The 18627-nt window shown below is 38.6% G+C and overlaps 1 protein-coding gene across 1 annotated transcript; it reads left to right on the top strand.

Annotated features, from left to right (window-relative positions):
* The first annotated feature begins 755 nt into the window (after positions 1-755).
* Positions 756-12834, top strand: LOC121953223 (eukaryotic translation initiation factor 5A-1-like). Its single transcript, XM_042500181.1, has 5 exons — positions 756-895; positions 1854-2024; positions 2158-2262; positions 5328-5459; positions 7977-12834. The coding sequence occupies exons 2-5, from the start codon at positions 1860-1862 to the stop codon at positions 8034-8036; spliced, it is 462 nt and encodes a 153-aa protein (XP_042356115.1). The 5' UTR covers positions 756-895; positions 1854-1859; the 3' UTR covers positions 8037-12834.
* The last annotated feature ends 5793 nt before the right edge of the window (positions 12835-18627 follow it).

Genomic DNA, 18627 nt, shown 5'->3' with positions numbered 1-18627 from the left:
ATCTCCAAAATTACACCATTTAGGCTATCATAGCCAGAAACTGTAAAATATGATAATTTATGGTGGAGGGAGGGTCATACATTCATACATCACGCAAAAAGAAACAAACTAACAAAAACAACAAAGTTACACCCTAAACAATGACAATAAACATCTTATCTTATCTTATCGTGTCTTATCTTATCGTGTCTTATCTTATCGTGTCTTATCTTATCTTATCTTATCTTATCTTATCTTATCTTATCTTATCTTATCTTTTATAATGCTTTAAGTAGATCTAAATGTACTATTTGTAATGGACTACTTTTCTGCATATTTTGCCATTGCCATTTATTTTTATTTTTATTGAGCAGTTTTAAACATACTTCTACACCATAACGTGTGTTATCCTTATTTTTTTTTTTTTTTTAGTTATTTACAATGCTATTGTTGTTGTTTTTTATATAATGATTTTATTTCTGTTTTAACTGTAATTTGTTTTTTATTGTTGATAGTTTTTAATGTCTTTGTTCATGCTCAACATAACTGAAAATAAGCGTCTCTTTCGGTTCTCCTGACACTTTTGTAGAGTTAAAAATATTAGTAGCTTCGGGCAGGGTAAAATAACAACAAAAACAACAACAACCAAACACAAAGAGAGAAAAAAAAACAAAGTCACAGTCCAAGTGTTTCCTCTTCTCTGATAAATACAGAACAGTCCCTAACAGGTGTGCATGACGGTGCGGACGTCCCATGCAGGCAGCCTCGAGGTCTTCTCACAGTTCGTGAGCTCCTCCCTCCACGCGCACCTCGTCACCGGAGCTCGTACCTGCCCTGTCTGCTCCTCCTGCGGTACAAAAGCTCTACGCATGCGAAAAGACTCTTCCTCTTTGGTCTAACGCTAAGAAAGACACAGGTAAGTGAAACGCAGGAGCTAAGTTTTCACAAAGAAGCTAACGCCGTTGTTTTGCGGTGTAGCGAGGCCTTTCCTCTTGTGTAACACCGAGAGGCTTTTGTCGTCGCGGTAGTTAATCAATAACTTCTTACGTAGTGAGGCGGCGTTTGATGAGGGAAGTTAGCACAACACTTTAGCTAACATTAGCAACTGTAGCCTGTGTCAATGGGTGTGGATCGTGCTAGCAAGCTAATTCGGCTACCAGTAACAGAAAACACACGAGGTGGGGACCTGAAGCTAACTTAGCTTCAAGCTGAGAGATGCCCATCTGGCCCAGCTGCCACGTAACAGAGCTAACTAGTTAATGATGTTTGCTAGCTTTCGAGAGACTCTAGCGCCAACTTGAGCCATTTAAAGATTACTTTGTTAACGCCGTGAGGTGGCTAACGCGTTTAACTAACTTGTGTGACAGTGTGTGAAAGAAAAATAGAGATGGCAGCAACATGGCGTACAAGTAAATTTGACACATTAGCAATTAGCTGTTAGCTTTTCGGATAGTTGGCGAGCGAGGTATGGTTGCCCCACCTTGGATACTTGTGTGCTGGGGAATTAATGTTGAAATAACATTTTAAAGTGTGTTAACTTTGAAAGATACATTTAAGCAGCGTTCAGCAAAGTACTTCTGTTAGCCATCTCCATCTCTGACTCAGGTTATTGATTTTGAAGCACTTAACCCAATCACTATCGTCTTCCCTTTTAACAGCTGTTTGGGAGTCTAAGCTGGACTTAGTTTTTATGTTTAAAATGCAGTGTTACAAATCTGTTTTCACCAGAACAATTACCACACAACAAAAATCGTATTATTCCTCTTGTGTATTTGCACATGTTGTTCTTAACACCATACAGATCTATAAGTAATACTACTGTCAATCACATGTTGTTTTTGTGTTCTTATGCTCATCCCGGTGGTATATAACAGCCCATCATGGCAGATGATCAAGATTTCGGACAAGGGGACTCTGGGGCCTCCTCAACATTTCCAATGCAGTGCTCTGCATTGAGGAAGAATGGCCATGTCATGATAAAATCACGTCCCTGTAAGATCGTCGAAATGTCTACCTCCAAGACTGGCAAGCATGGACATGCCAAGGTAAAACCTTCTGGTGCATCCTTTGGAATGCAGAGCTTTAGGCACTTTTGTGGTTATCCTGATGTTTCTCAGTTTTACAAGTAACCCCCAATTCTTACTTGGCCAGATGTATTCACTGACGGTGTTTTCCCAGGTTCACCTTGTCGGAATTGACATCTTTTCCGGGAAAAAGTATGAAGATATCTGCCCCTCTACCCATAACATGGATGTCCCATGTGTTAAAAGAAAAGACTACCAGGTGAGATGATGCTGTTGGATCTTGTGGTGTAACCTAGGGGCACCAAGGGGTATGTACCATGTGCAATGTAGAAAAGAATAGAGTAGACTTATTATTAATCCTGTGGGGGAAATTGTTTTGTTGCAGCAGCAAAGAGGACAGCAGCGACTGAATGAATATTTGTTAAAAAGGGCAAAATAATGCAAAAAAAATATATATATATATACATATACACACACACACACACAAACACAAAACACACAGAAACGTTACCCCTTAACATAGAATAAAATAAAATAGAATAGAGTAAAATAAATAACAATAATAATAAGATATGTACAGAAGTATTCAATGTGTACTGGATATTGTGTCAGTTAATCAAGTGAATACGGCAATCCAAGAATTGTTTACCTATTATGGATTGGGTGTTTTGGCAAACCTTAAAATGAACAGTACATCCATTTACCACAATATTTTAAATAGTGCATGTACCTAATCCAAATAAAAAAGTATGACACATAAAAATAAGTGCTTTTTCGATTGCTCAATGGGTGTGTCACGTGCTTCAGAGCTGAGCTGTCTCTTTAGTAGTTGTGAAAGGATATACAGGTTTTAAACTGGTTGGACAGGTTTTGTCTTGGCCAATAAGCAGTCTCCTCTGCCCTGGTTAGAGGCCTAGTTTGGGAAGCAATTCTTCAACAACACAAGGAAACAATGGGTGGTGTCTACGGCATAGGTTGTGTTTAGGGAGGGCAAAAATTTTTAGTATCAAATGTTTTTATTAATGTACCAAATCATGGTGGAAATGTCTTTGTTTGTTTAAAAAATAAGGGATGCAATGATTTTAAAATTCTGGGCCGATACAGATGTTTAAAATAACAATTAGGTCAATTACTAATTCTGACGTTTTCAGTCAAACACGTGTTCTGAAAAAAACCTTTTAAAATAACATTTCACATTAAAAAGCATTTTTCCTATATATAATATATAGGGGTAGGGGAAAATAATCGATTCTTAGAGGCATCGTGATGCGGGAGTGGATGATTTGGCATTGATTCACAATTGTCACTGATTATCTAAATGTTCATTAATAATGTGATTGTGACATAAGAAAAGCAGCAGAACTCAACTGCGAGAGCAGTGTGGATGAAATAGAGTTGACTTGAAATTAAGCTTCATAAAAGGCAGCGGTTGCAAGCTTGTTAATTTAATGTCTATATAATTACAGTTGAGGCGAACATGAAGTGTAATGTTAATACTTTCTTCACCTTCACTCAGAGACTGTTTGCTGAGTAAAGTAGCTGTTAGCAGTAATGTAAAGAAATGCTGACCAACACACGCTGCAGCATTAAGCAATTCTGTAGTGAAGAAAATAACTATGCTCAGTCTGTTTCACCTAAAAACCCAGTGTCCAACCCACTTAGAGTCTTGGCTTTCCCTGGAGCCAATGCGCAGCACAGAGGCTGCTCTCCATTGCTAGAGACATCAGTTCAGAGCGCCTTTGAATCATAATCAAATGGTGAGTTGCATTGAGATTCCCACCCCTAACATATATAATATATATTTCCTCTTTTAAACGACTGTATTTATTCAAGTTTCTGGAAAAAAAGTTTACATGATTACATTGAGCACCTCATGAGAATGTTATAATTTACCTTCACCCAATACTTGTTTTTTATTAATAGAGCTAAGGCGCATCATAATGTAACGCAGTGCAACCTCCGTGAGCTGTAAGCTGCGCCCACTGGTTGCTCAGGACTAACGTTAACTCGCTCTGCTCCTGGTGATTTTAACACAGATTTTGAAATGTAACACTATCAGGGAAACGATAGAGTGCGTCCCATTTTGCGTGTTCACTGCTTCTTTTTGTCCTGATGGTGTCCCAGGGGGTGATCTGTTTGTCCCAGACATGTTTTCTATTGTTTCCAGGATGAGCCATGCCTGCTGCTTTAAGCAATCTCATTACACAAAAGTGAGATCACAGAGCTCGTTTGCCAAACAGCTATTGTATTCTTCTTGTACCTGCTCATTAGTTTTGCTGATAGGGCGATAGTGACAGGGCAGTATCAATGTTCATCCGATAATCCGCTGCAACTTTAAAAGGAAAACAATACAATACAATACAGGCCCCAAGTTGACAATTCAGAACATAATACTGAATATAACGAAGAACGGCAGATATTCTGTTGCTTTCGAATATTCTCCTGTAGATCAACTTTTGTCATATGAGGTTATCCTGCCCTAGTCAGCACACATGTTTGCATGATTAACTCTTTCCTCCTCTTTTGTGTCTTTTGTTTGGGGAAGTAACCTCTTTAAATGTGCATGTAGCACCTGTTCAACTCAAAGATAAATAAATTCATTTTAAATAATGTATAACCCCCTTTCAAAACTGTCTGAACATTGGTGTCCTAATATTTTTCGGAAAATTGTGATGATAGAGCACAATATTTCAAGATAAAAATCTAACTGACCTGTAGTCTGCTGTGCACTAAGTAATTGCTCTGCTAATAAGTTAGAAGTGTCACACTGTACACATGTGATACAGGGGGTTTGGTATAGGTCACCCTCAGTTTGATGCACCCTATGAACTAAACTGTCTAAATAATTATGATGATTAAAAAACTGAAAACAGGTGTTATTTATATATCACATTTCATGCATCCCAAAGTACTTAACAAGACAAGATTAGAGGAATATAAACAGTAGCAAAAAAGGAAAGGAAAAATGGCAAATATCACTACAACAGTAAGTGATAGGAAAAGAAAAAAAGATTGGTAACAATATAACAAAACTTTAACAATGATACCAGTAAAAAAAACAGTAAAAATATCATTGTTGACAAGGGCTGCAGGCACTGGCCGTCGACCCAACGTGGTCAGATTTCCGACCGTTGGCTTGATGTGTCATGGCCTTAAGGAGAGGGAGTTCCACAGTTTAGGGCCATTAAAAACGGAAAGCAGCCTCACCAGATTTGTTGTGACAGACTTGAGCAACTTCTTCATATATTGCAAATATCATGTGCATGTGTTTAATGTTTTTAACAGTTTAGCATTTTTTTATTTTTTGCATGGTGGCACATTTAGATGATAGGGATCATTGACGGTTTCTTGTCCCTGATGGATGACGTTGGAGGAACCAGAGATGACCTTAAATTGCCAGAAAATGACTTGGGCAAAGAAATTGAGAAGAAGTTCAAAGATGATGAGACTTTTATGGTGAGTTTAAAAAATATTCATATTAATGGTGGCTGGGAAAACAGTTGATTATCTTTTCGTATGTTGCACTTCCATGTAATCATATCATAAATATCTGGAGATATGCTGTGTTGTCTAATATTTACTCAAACCTTGACAGTGTCCCAGAGATGCCCATGACAGTACACAAACCTCAAACTGTTGGCCTGTTGTAGCTTTTGTTGTTTTTTTGTCTTGTTGTAGCTGATATAACATTAGTTTCTTTAAAGGCTTGTGCTTTCTGTAAACTGAGATGGACAACTGTATGCAGAAAGCACTGTTAGGCTGATAAAGCAGTTTCATTGTCTAGTCTTTTTAGGTAAAACTAGAAGATATAAAAGCTGGCAGTTATCTGCTCAGTTTGTGTATTGGCATTACTGAAACCACTAAGTTATGAAAATCTGTTATCATACCTTTTAACTCCAGACAGCTTCTCTAGACAATAGTCCTGCCTTTCACTGGGGCTTGTGACAAAGGCATCTGGGGCCGATTGCTTCAACAAGTCTTATGCCTGGTCTTAGCTAAGTTGTTCGTAACTCGGCGTTCTAAACGTGCCCTCATTGTTATGCTTTTTGCAACATCTCGGCTTAAGGGTTCTTAATAAGACCTGGCCTAAATCTTATGCATAGTCAGGGACAGGCGTAAAGTCAGTATCTCAGCTGTTTCTATATTTCAGTAGCCTGATTCACAGCCCAACAACGACAAAAGTTGAACAGCGAACCACATTTGCGTTTTTGCGACAATCTTTTTATCTAGATAACATACAAACATAAACACGTCTTGTCCTTCACCTCAGCTTGTTCACTGAGCAGCCAAACAAGGTTCACTGGTGAAAAGTGCACAGCTAATGTACACTACATATTACACCTGCAGGTTTTATTATTTCCCATTCTAAATGCATAAATATGCAGCATTAATATGGAGTCGTCCCCCCCTTGCAGCTATAACCGCTTCCACCCCTCTGGGAACACTTTCTACAAGATTTGGGAGTGTGTCAGTGGGAATTTTTGTTCATTCATCCAGATTTTATACACCTGCAGAAATGGGACTGAATAAAATACCTGAATTCAATGATTAAGAGGTGGGCCAATACTTTTGTCCATATAGTGTATGTTATCAGGTAAGACAGATGTTGGCTAATTAGCTAGAGCACATTAAGCAGCATAATATAAACTTGCTGGCAAATGTCACTTTGTGTCCGTTCAGTGAGTCTTTGATACCACTGCTAACAACACAATGTCTGTCCATGAGCTGCAAGCCAACTTTGTTTACATTTTGTCTCCTTACACGCCGTCTGCTTTTCGTTGAACACAGACACACCTCTACTACACAGTAGACAAACTACAAGTGTGAAACTTACTTTTCTTTTTCTGATTCTACGTGATTGCTGCAAACATTAAATAACGAGCTACATATTAAGACCGCAGGAAAAAGTTGATGTATCCTAGCAACAAATGTGCTGATCAGCAACAGCCGTAGTCTCTGAGGATTCACTTGAACGTGCATCGCTAAGACTAGGTATTCGTTTGGTTGGTGCAATGACGTGAAGTCTGTCCCGAAGCCTGGTCTTGGCAAAAGCTGCTTTCACACAGATCAGGTCACGCTATGAGACTGCAACAAAGTCCCTTTTTTATACCGCCCTTGCATTTTCACACAGAACCAAACGATGACGGCATCATTTCACTCTAGTGTGTCATTATACACTGCGTCGTGGCACCTTTTAATCAACAGAGGCAGATTGGGTGTGACATATAACACAACAGCATCAGTCTCGGGTGTGATATACATCATTTGCGTTTGCATAACATGTCAATCACAATCATTCACCTTCTTGTATGTGGCAGCTGATCTCGTCCTCTGTTCGGAGGATAAGAAGCTCCAGAATCTCATTGTTGTCCCAGTTTGTCTATATTTGCGACCACTGTTCCTTTTGAATTAGTGGTTACTTGCCAACAGCTGCTTTTTAGTCTCCTGCAGTTTGGGTGCCAACATGATGCGCAATCAAAACATCACGCCCGTTCTGCCTGTGGTCATGTGTCTCTGGCTTAATGTTTTACACAGACCTTGTTTCAGTTCTATTACTACATCCATTTCTAGTTCAGAGGCGAGACCACTCTGTCCCTCCTTTCCATGATTTGACATTATATACAGAGCGGCATAACGGCGTGATATTCCAGCCTTGGAACAAAAGGCAGTGTAAATGCAGCTAAAGACAGACTTAACAGTTAGGACCAGGCTTAGTTAAGACTAGATGGTGCAACCGGCTCCTGGAGTCTAGAACATTTTTAAATAAAAGTAGTTGTGCAAAGAAAATGTTTGTTTAGAAAAATGAGACGTCTTTAATTGTGTTTTGCAAGTGGAAACCTGTTGACAAGTTAATTTAGCAAGTTAGCGATTGAAATTCAGGCCCAGGCAGAATAAAGGGATGATTTCTCAGCAGAAACAATGTGATGTGAGAAAACTGATTGAATATCTTATTTTTCTCCCCCCCCCTTTCAGGTCACTGTGCTAAAAGCTATAGACGAAGAAAATGTAGTTGGCGTGAAGGCCCTGACTTAATATGTCCAGGACAGTGCTTGGAGACCTCACATTCCTGTTCTCCAGCATGGCTTTGAAGCCTTACCAAAGCTACTGGCCTTCACCCCACATCTCCACCAGTTTCCCTGCCGCTCAACTGAAATGCGGAAACTGGACTGGGTCAGCTTCGACAACCTTACCTTGGAGTTGGGGCTGACTGGCATTCTCTTCAATCAATGAAGTTATCCACCTGAAGCCACCACAGCTTAACTTTGCAATGGCCACTAATATTGTTCCAGGAATTCCTAACACATTCCAGCTATCCATTACATTCTTTTGAGAGTCTGGGCGATGGGTTTTCTTTTTGCAATTAATTACATTCATTCCTTTTTAAATCTCTCCTGTTGTCCTTTTTCTCTTAATGAAGTGCAGAGCTGTTGCTGTGAACTTGTTTACAGTTTAGATGCTTCACCTTGCTTTCAATTGAAATTCTCCCCAAAAGGATTTTATCTCCACTGGCTGATGTAACGTCACACATAAGCGCCAGTTCTAATTGGTACACAACTCGGAGAATCTAAAAACATAACTTCATTGATGGTGGGAATATGCCTTTCTGCCTCTGACAATTAAAACATATGCATGCACACTCATAATTGACTCGTGTAAACATGCCTAAGCAGCTATGACTTTATATAAACATAGTGCTGAGCGGTATGACCAAATATTTGTCTCGTGGTATTTTTTAGACTTTTTTTCATGGTATATCACTTTTTTCATGGCTTTGCTGTTATATGGGTTTATAATGGCTTATTCTTCTGACAGCAGAACATAAAATCTAAAAATATTTTAATGTAATCATGTACGCTGAAGGCTGTTGAAGCCCTTCTATGCTTGGCTGCCCAAAAACCACCAATAAAGGAATTGGAATCAGTTGCAGAATTAAAAAAAAAATATTGTTGTTCAAACTGCAGCATAGTTAAAACTGAACTTAAAAATTATTACATAGGCCAAAAATCTTGGCTTAAAAAGAACATTTTAAGATTGTTGTAAGAGTGTTGTATCTCAGTTTGGATTAAAATGTTTTTATATTTAATGTACTCCTGACAATAGATCACCATAAGTCACTACAAACCTTTTATATGCAGCGTATTCGAGTATTGAAAGAGATTTCTCAAATGCACAAGTTAGAAACAAGTCTAATATTCACAATATGTTATGAAGTATTTTGTCCCCGATAAGACGTACTTCCAATCCAGTGTTTAATCATCACTCTGAACCAGTCTTTGTGGACTATGTAAAGGGATCATGTCCTGCAAAGGTGGATTGTTGTTGCGTTCGTAGTGTCGCACCAGCTTTTCCTGTCATATGTAGTGCCCCGAACATACGCTACTTCAAGCAATGGCTGACGCTTTGGCTTCCCTTTTTCACAGGCACTACACAGTGACACCATCAAATTTGACAATCCTAATTGCACGCATTCTTGTGGTATTCCCACATCTCTCCTGCTGAGATTATGGCTTAAATTGTTAGTGCTGCGCACGGCAATAACAGTAGGTCGACAAACTTAATATTACATCAGATTTCTGTTTTTGGAAAAACTCTCTATAATGAGACACGGTCAGCTTCTCTTGTACCACTACCCACAATGCTGTTTAGCTGTGTATTTTTGTCAGTGTACAATTAGTAAGTGATAGGTTTTTTTTTTGTGTGTCACGAATTGTTTGGTGCCATGGTGTTTTGCCCTGTTTAAGAGCTGGTGCGGGTTATTAATTGTGCTATGAAAATATAACTTGGTAAGATGGGTGTGCAGTTATTAGGGGTCTCCTCCTTCACTCTACGCAGCCTGCACCGCCTGTAGCGCTCTTTCCTGCCTGTAGAGAAGTTACATTAAAAGATTCAGCCTTGCACTGGTGTTTGAAATATTCATATCATACCGGAAATAAGAACCGGTGTTCTTAATGAACCGGTATACCGCCCAGCACTATGTAAACAGCAGAATTTGATTTACTTTGCATTTCTATTGCATCAAGCAAGATGATTATAACATCAGTCCTTTGTAGCAGGGAACTGTGGTGTCTCAGCTGTTCTGATGCCGAACAGGCCTGGACAGGGGTAGTTGGGTGGGGCCATTTTCTCTTCTATGCTAAGAAATTTTTTTTCCTTTCACTTGAGGCCTTTTATTAGCTGACAAATGTACAGAAAATGATTTGGGAAGAACAAACACTGAAAACCTTAACTTTTAGCAACATCACAATACTAAAGATCATGATAACTTCTTGGCACACAATAGTGGAAACAACAAACCATTTTTATGTCTCGTAAGGCGTAGCCAAATCTAGATGGTAGTGTCGCTGTGGGTTATTAGAGTCATGGGAGATGTTGGTGCCCAAGACCAGAACAGATGAGTGTTAGCATTGAGCTATGTTTTGGGTTGCGGGTGGGTGAAACTAGTTGTAGAACATAAATTTAAGGGTGTTAGCTCTGTTTGCAGATTAATGGGATTTTAAAGCATTTTGTGCATTTTGCACTCTAAAACAGATTGTGGTTCACGTGGACTTTTAGAAAATGATGCTGAATGGTTCTCTTTGATTACCTCCACAAAAAACTGTTACTGGGAGACATCGGGTAATTGCAAGGAAATCAGAATGCATCTACATGCACTGCGTTAACGCGGTTGCTGTAGAAACTGTATTTACATGTAGGTAGTCAGTTTTTCTCCCCTACCTCCTACCATAAAAATTAAAACTGTAAAACAATTTTAAGTGTATTTGCAATATATTTGAAGCGCTGCAGCCTGAGTATATTTCTTGTTTTTCTGATTTGAGCATTTGCACTGCTGGTGCAGTGAGGGGGATGGACTGTAGTGAAGTCTTTCAAGAATGCATGCGCTATTTAGCTGTGTATATTAATACTATTATTAGACTAGGTTTTTTTTGGGAGGGGGGGTTTCTAAGTCTAACTTTGGATTTTGGCTCTTGGATCTTCTGCGCTGTTGTCATAGCAATACTTTTCCTATTTCAAGTTTTGGTCATGAACCTGTGCTCGTGTAAAAACCCTGTTAGAAACACAGTTAAGCGTATAATTGGTTGAGAAGTCTGATTTCTTTAGCAGAAATTTCTCAGTCCTGTACACCGGGCAAGTGGTGTTTGTATGACATTTTACAACATCAGATCAGATTGGTTAAATGCATGTAAACACTGATTTTATGTTGACAGTGGAAGGTATTGTGTCCAGCTTTCAAGTTTGTACAACAGCAGCCGGTCTGTTATTTTTGTTCTGACTTAAATTCAGCTCATGTATTTCTTAATTTTGTCAAGACACCAAAGTAATCTAGTCAATGTTGTTTTATGCATTTAACAATTTTGTTTCTCAGCATTCCGTTCTTGTTCAACGTGTGGTGTTTTCCCTGAAAATATCACATTAGGAGCTATGGCATTAACAACTCTGGTCTTTTCTCCTGGCCATCTAGATGTTCACTTATGGTACCAAACGGCACAATAATAGACCTGCAAAAACTAAAGGTAGAAGCCACATAACTGCACTCAGTGTACTAATGTTAAATTTCTTATTGAGTATACATTTCTATAAGCAGGAGGAAAAAGCTTTTGGCTGACTTTGAAGGCTCTAAAGGCAACAGTACAGTTAAAACTAACCTTGTGCCGTGCATGCAGTTGAAATGTCCAGCATTTTCTTGCAAAAGAGGGTCCCTGCCTGCCTTTGTTAGCACTTAAATCCTCTTACAGCTTTAGCTCATAGCGCCTCAATCTGATTTTACCACTTTAGGGGGAGTAATGAGCCTAAGGAGTGTGTAACGTTTTGCATAAAAAGTGCGGGAAATGCTGTTTTTGGGTAAACCAGTTTGACCAGTGAGTCAACACACACTGTGGCATTGTGTTTCGTCCTTAATTTTGATTGCAAACATTTAGTTTCTACAGTACTGCTTCCTAACACGTATGGTTAGATTTCCAGAAGTATCTTCATCCTAATTACTAATCAATATTTCATTTTTAATGGTATGAGGTTTTGAAATTATTCTCCCTAATAGAAGATAAATGTCTTCCTTAAGCCATATGGGTGCCCTGTTACATGTGTCTTTAGCCAAGGTCAGACGCAGGGGAATTCGACTCATTTCTCACCCTCCGATTATTAAACTGCCCGTTGCTTCTCATGTAGCACTGATTACGACCACACATCTTGCCGATGATCCTCTACCTTCAGCTGTCTCTCACATGGAGACGAGTAACAGGACTGACCTCTGAATTTGTTTACGTTTACACTGTAAGAAAGATGTGCTGTCCTTTTTGGCTTCACATGCTGAGGAGGGATCAGAGACTGCTCGGGATACAACCGCAAAAATTACACACGAGGGCAGATTTTCTCAGGGCTCCAAATAGCAGACAGCAGTGAGGATACGAAATGAGATTAGAATTATTTTATTTTGAGTAGTTTGCCTCACACATATATAATATTCTGGTATTGGAGAGTTACATTTCCTCTTTTTTGCCCCTAATCATCTCTGTTACCTCTCATCAGACATCGTCAGCGTTAAGTTTTCTCTGACTTCTATCTGCTATTTCAGTTGTCTTACAAGAAACTGGTTTATTTGTATGTTTTCGACCACAGGTACAGTGTGTTGTAGTAAAAACGGAATAGGTGAATTGCTCTTTTTTCGTTTTGTTTTAGCTAAAGTTTCGAGGGAAAATGTTACCTTGAGCCTCTTCTAGAACATAAAGAAACACAGGCTCCTCTATCCTAACTAATGTATGGCTGCTGTCTTAAAAATCACAACTGTCTGTTTTTATTGTATAGGCAAAATAAAGTTCATTAAGATGTTACTGGCTACATTAGTCAGCTGTTCTCTCTTATTTTGTCCAAAATGGCAAACGGCTTCCACGCCGGGGATAAAATGGACCATTAAGCAGCAGCGCCATTTACTGTATAGTCATGAAAATAATAAGGTGAGCTTATTTGCTAAACAAAGCAGTGAGGGTTGGTTATGTTTGACTTTAAGCAGAACCGCATGTTTTTATAATACCTGAACTGTGTCGCTATCAGTCAAGCATCTATACCAACAGAGGGATTCAGAGGAATAGGCACTGTAACAAAACAACTTAAAAAATGTCACCTGTTTTCACACATTTATAAGTCCAGCTGAACATGTGACTTCGCTTGTGACAACAGAAAGTTAAGAACTTGAAGAATTCACAATGAATGTTGCACTTGAGATATATATGAAGCCCCAATTGTGGAATATGTATTTAGAATCTGATTTCCATAATCATAGAGTAACTAGGAATAGTGCAACAACTTTCTGTTAGATTTTACAAAGGACAATAAAAATACAAAAAAAACAACAAAAAACCCCCCAAAATGTATTAACTTTGGATATACTAATTTATACACAAATACAAATACAAATTTTATAAGTTTTCCATTGCTATCACAGTGGAGGCACGTTGAGGAAAACAAAGGTAATACTCAGTATTACTCATTACTCATACTCATTAAGTCATTTAGCAGTTGATATATTACTGATGTGTGACGTAAAAATCCTCGGATGTGGCTGCTGTTATTTTTCAGTATTCTTTCCAGATAGTGGGAAAAACTCTGAAGGAAGATCAGAGCCATTCTAAAAATCAAACAACAACAACAAAGTAAGTTTTTAGAGCAAAATAATATGAGAATAAATTCGTACTTTAAAGGAAAAAAAATACGATGACATAATTTTGAGAAAAATGTTAAATTGAACATGTAAATTTACAAGAAAAAAAGCTCATAATGTTATGAGATTAAACTTAGACATTTCTGAAAAGAAAGTCACAATATTAAGTGATTAAACTTGTAACTGTATGAGAATGAAGGTTCTGTCGGTTTAAATCTGCAACTTTTTTCTTGTAAATTCACGAGTTTAATCCTGTAATTTTATCACTCTTTTCTTGTAAATTTATGAGTTTAATCACATAATATTACAACTTTTTTCTCATAAATGTACCCCTCATATCGCAGTATTATGTCATTTTTCCCTCGAAATTAAAATTTTATCCTCGTAATAATATGAATTTATTTTAGAAATATATTTTAAAAAAGAAAAGATTTGTTTTTCTTTAATATGACCCTAATTCTACTTTCTAGAAAACAACAGCGTGCCCACAAAGTATTTACCAAATAAGGCAAAATAAATGCCAGCTGTTACCCAGCTGCATTTTGATTGGTTATTTACCAAATGGCTGCTGACGTCATTTGCAGGTAACGGAAGTTGTTATTTGTTTGTGAAAAGATGGCGCTGGCCATCATGAACAACATGGATTATGTTTCACAATACAAATGTGAAAGTCTACCCCTTGAAGAAAAACTCAAGACTGGACACGTCAATGTCCACCTGCCGCCGGATAATGTTATAAACCAAAACGCTCGTTGAAAAACACGTGAGATTTACTGAGTGGGTCTCCAGGGAAACCACCACCACATAAGAGAAGACGATTTTTTTAAATTTTTTTTTATTTTTTTGGAGGAATTAATTTGGAGTTCAAAAGGAGACTTTGGAGAGGATTCCTAAACATGAAAGCAGCAGGACAACGTGGCGAAACTGCTGTGACATAACAACAAATGGAGGAGAACAGGTATGTGCCCCAGTCCTGTTAACACCTGTGTGAAATCGTAGGTACTGTCAAACTGCACGCTGTGCCATTTTTGGTTTTGCATCTGTCTAAAGTAGTTATTGCTCCACTGCCCCCCCGGAAATGACATTGATCTTAACTCTGGTTTGTTATTTGGCTTCTAGCTGCAGCCAGTTATTCATTTATGTTTTTCAGATTAAAGGCCAATACAGGCCCACAAATCGTGTTTATGTTTGGGTTATCCTAGAGTTAATATTTCTGTGCAGGCCTACATCATGTTATGGTGGAATGTAACTAAGTACATTGAATAAGCAACTACTGTTCTTAAAAAATAGATGTACCTGTTCTTAATTTGAGCATTTTAATCTCATACCACTTTCTTCTAGTGGTGCAAAGTAACTAAGTACATTTACTTGAGTACTTAAGTACAATTTTGAGGTACTTGTACTTTACTATAGTGTTTCCATTGAATGTTAATTTATACTTCCATTACATTTAGGGGCAAATATTGTCCTTTTGCTAAAGTGTATTGTTTAATAGCTTTTGTAGCTAGTTATTTTGCAGATTTATGCTGTTTATGCAAAATATAAATCACTTTATGAATTACATTCTCTAGGTTAAGGTAGCCAGCAGTACATAAAATAATTAAAATGAGCACCACCACTACAAGAAACTTCTGGAATTTGTCAGTAATTACCAGATGCACTGATGTTAAATGCTCACTAGGTGGCAATAGAGCATCACTTTTGATTGCTGAGTTTGTTCTCTATAATGCTTTTTTTTCAAATCTTTGGTCTCTGATTTTTCCTTGCACAGTAGTGGTAGTCAAAGAGGTTCATAAAGCCATGCACGTGCTTTGACGTTGAAGTATCTAATGCATAGGGAGTAACGTGTGGATTGCAGCTGTGCATGATAGCATTCACTGGTGGCAAGAAGAGTTTAGAAATGTTTCGATAATTTGACTCAAGCACCTGGTGATCATGCAGTGTTTGTGACTTTTAGTAATGATGAAACCCTCCATACAGCGTTCTGATCCAGGTTTTCCATTTAGGAAGGACTGCGTCAATAATCACAGGGCCCCTTTTCAAACACAGCTGTCTCCTCTCAGCCCTGCCTCTTACAAATTATGCAAATCATTTATGTTGGAAAATATGTTGTGAAGGAAACTCTACATTCTCTGCGCTCATCAGGTCTCACTTGCTCTCCCATGCACCCCAGTGAACAAGGGACATGAAACTACAGCCCTCACAGACTCCAAAACCCATTAAGGCCCTCATGGCCATTACAGTGAAACCCTTAGTGCTCCTCTACTCCTACAGTGTTTTACTGGGATCGTCTGAACTCTTTCAAGGGTCAGTGTGGCGTTAGAAGCAGGGATTGTGGAGGGGATTGGCCAAGGTTTTATGGGCCATTCCACAGTGCTCCAAGCGTGTTTATCCAGACGGTAAAGCCGCTGGATTCCTGCTCGCTGTTTGAAGGACGTGAACGTTTGGAATAATTGGAGATTTGATAGAATATCAAGTTAGAGGGATTCTCTTATAAGTTAGGGAAAACACTAACTGCGAACACACACACACACAGGCTACATACATCAACACTGGGGGAGCAGCAAGTGTAAAGGAGGGCCATTATGTAACTGCAGGACCTGTGTCTCGGACCAGCGTGAGTTGGAGAGAGAGCAGAGATCAAAGCATTAGTGTGAACCGTGTGCTTTTATTGAAACTGTATGGGATTAACTGTGCTTTTGTGTGTGTGTGTGTGTGTGTGTGTGTGTGTGTATGTGAAGAGCTGAGAGGGAATATAGAGCTACTTTCAGGTTCTTCCAACTGTCAGTCCTGCTCTTATTACTGATACTTTTTTGGGGGGCAAAATTATACAGGACAGGTATGACACAAAACATAATCAGCTTGGGTTTATTATAATAAATCCTAATAGGACTGTCACAACCGTCAAAGCACCGGCATAAATCCAAAAGAACAGTTACGACCGAAAAAGCAGAAAGAAAAGAGGCAGAAAAATGTAAAAGTATCACCATGCTCTTATCAGTGTCGCACAAAAATGTAGATTCTTTAAATGACTGGCTCCTAACCTGTTGGTTGCAAGGCCTGCAAGGCGTATTTTTAGACAATGGGTCCCTGGACATACATCTTAAGGCCCCACCACCTCTCCCACACAGGAGAAAGACACACAGACTTTATATTTGATTGTCTGCTGTGGTTTTGTGTCTGTAGTTGTTTTTAGCCCCTTTTAGAGTCATAAAGCAATTCTTTGTACGTAATTCGTATCTCTTCATAGCCATTTTTTGTCTCTTTGTGGTTGTTTGGCCCTTTTTGTAGTTTTTGTAAGTCTGTGTGTCTTTGCAGCTGTTATGCAACTTTTCAACTGTCATTTTGTGTCTCTTTGTGGTTGTTTTTGTCTCTGTGGTCATTTTGGGGCTCTTGTTGTGTCTGTCGCTGTTTTACCCCTTTTTATAGATGTGATTTGAGTTTTGTTCATCTTTGTGGTCATTTCGAGTGTCTTTGCACTCTCTTTAAACCTCTTTTTAGTTACTTTGTGTCTTTTTATGGTCTTTTTGTGTCTCCTTTTGGTCATTTTCTGAGTTTCTTTCTTTGCATTCACTATTTGGGTTAATTGCACAGTTTATTAATTATTCTCTACTAATTTTGTTTTGCATTGAATATAATATGAATGATCCATAGAACATGTCACTTGTACTTGGGGGTCATGTGTTACTCAGTGATTGAAAGGGGGTCCTAGAAGGGAAAAGTCCCGAATGAAATATGATAAAAGAAGAAAGTAATATGATTAAAATATATTCATATTATCTTTAATGTCTCTGATGAGTTCTATAGCATCCCACTTCATTTGGGGGTTTTAAAGTCCACATATTATATCCTATACATGCTTCAGATTCAGGTTTGGTCTGTTTGCTTGTTCCTTGTGTATTTGCGTACTGTCATGTCAGCATGAGTCCATCTGTATGATGGATGATTGTGTTTGTAGGCGACAGTGTGGTTATATAATTTGGGGTGTGTGTAGTATCTGTGCATGAAGAAGGCATGTGTGGGTTTGTGTGTGCATCTGTGTAAGAGGTGTTGTGAGTGTATTTGAAGATCAGTGGAGTTATTGAATCCAGATTTTGAAGTAAAAAATGGGGAGAACGAGCACTTCATCTCCGCCTCTGACAGGATTTGGAGGACAGAAGGAGGTGTTTTGTCCTCCTTTCATGTGCTTAGTCCTGCTGTGAGAGGAGCAGTAGGAAAGGTTTTTTTTCCCCTTATGTGTGTGGTGTTTGTGTGGAGTCGGGTGTGTATTAATATTGAAAATGAATCAGACAACCATTTGATGGATTGTGATGTACAGAAGTGTTCATGTCTCTCTTGGTTTACATACTTTTTTGAAAAGCTAGCTTTAGTTTGGCTCTGCGGGTGGTAAAGCTGGTCTGGTTCTTTGGTCTAGACTGAAAGATGTTAACAACTATGTGATGGATGGCCATACAATTTTGTAGAGAAACTCATGGTCCCCATGTCATGAATTCTTATGACTCTGACTCTTTGACTTCCCTTTATGGCCACCACGAGGTTGTGCTTATGATTGAAATATCTCCACAGCTATTGGGGGATTTTTATGTACTTTGGTTCAGGCATTTATGTCCCCATCAGGATGAATTTTTGTAACTTTGGTGATTCTCTGACTACCTCTAGCACATTTTTTTTGAGTAATGGCATCTTTTTTTGAGATGCCATTACTTTTCCAAATACCTGGAAAAGTAATGGCATCTCAACTCTACTGTGTGTTTGTTTGATCATTAGGAAATGTTAGCATGCTACCACATTAAACTAAGATGATTGTACTTGCTAAACATCAGTATATTATCATTGTTATTGTCAACATGTAAATATGCTGGAAATTAAAGCATGGGCAGATTATGAGACAATGGGGCCCTGGGCACAGATATGCAAAAGACCCCACCACCTCTCCAACAGAAACAAGACACACAGACTTGGTGGTTTGGG

This window comes from Plectropomus leopardus, chromosome 14 (assembly GCF_008729295.1).
Source record: "Plectropomus leopardus isolate mb chromosome 14, YSFRI_Pleo_2.0, whole genome shotgun sequence".
Classification (NCBI taxonomy): Eukaryota; Metazoa; Chordata; class Actinopteri; order Perciformes; family Serranidae; genus Plectropomus; species Plectropomus leopardus.
The sequence above is the reverse complement of the archived record's forward strand: the minus strand, read 5'-3'. Positions and strand labels throughout refer to the sequence as shown.

Coding starts and splice junctions, on each gene's coding strand:
- LOC121953223 (XM_042500181.1), top strand. CDS start 1,860: ATGGCAGATGATCAAGATTTCGGACAAGGGGACTCTGGGGCCTCCTCA. Junction 2,025..2,157: donor GCAAGCATGGACATGCCAAG/GTAAAACCTTCT, acceptor GTGTTTTCCCAG/GTTCACCTTGTCGGAATTGA. Junction 5,460..7,976: donor AAGATGATGAGACTTTTATG/GTGAGTTTAAAA, acceptor CCCCCCTTTCAG/GTCACTGTGCTAAAAGCTAT.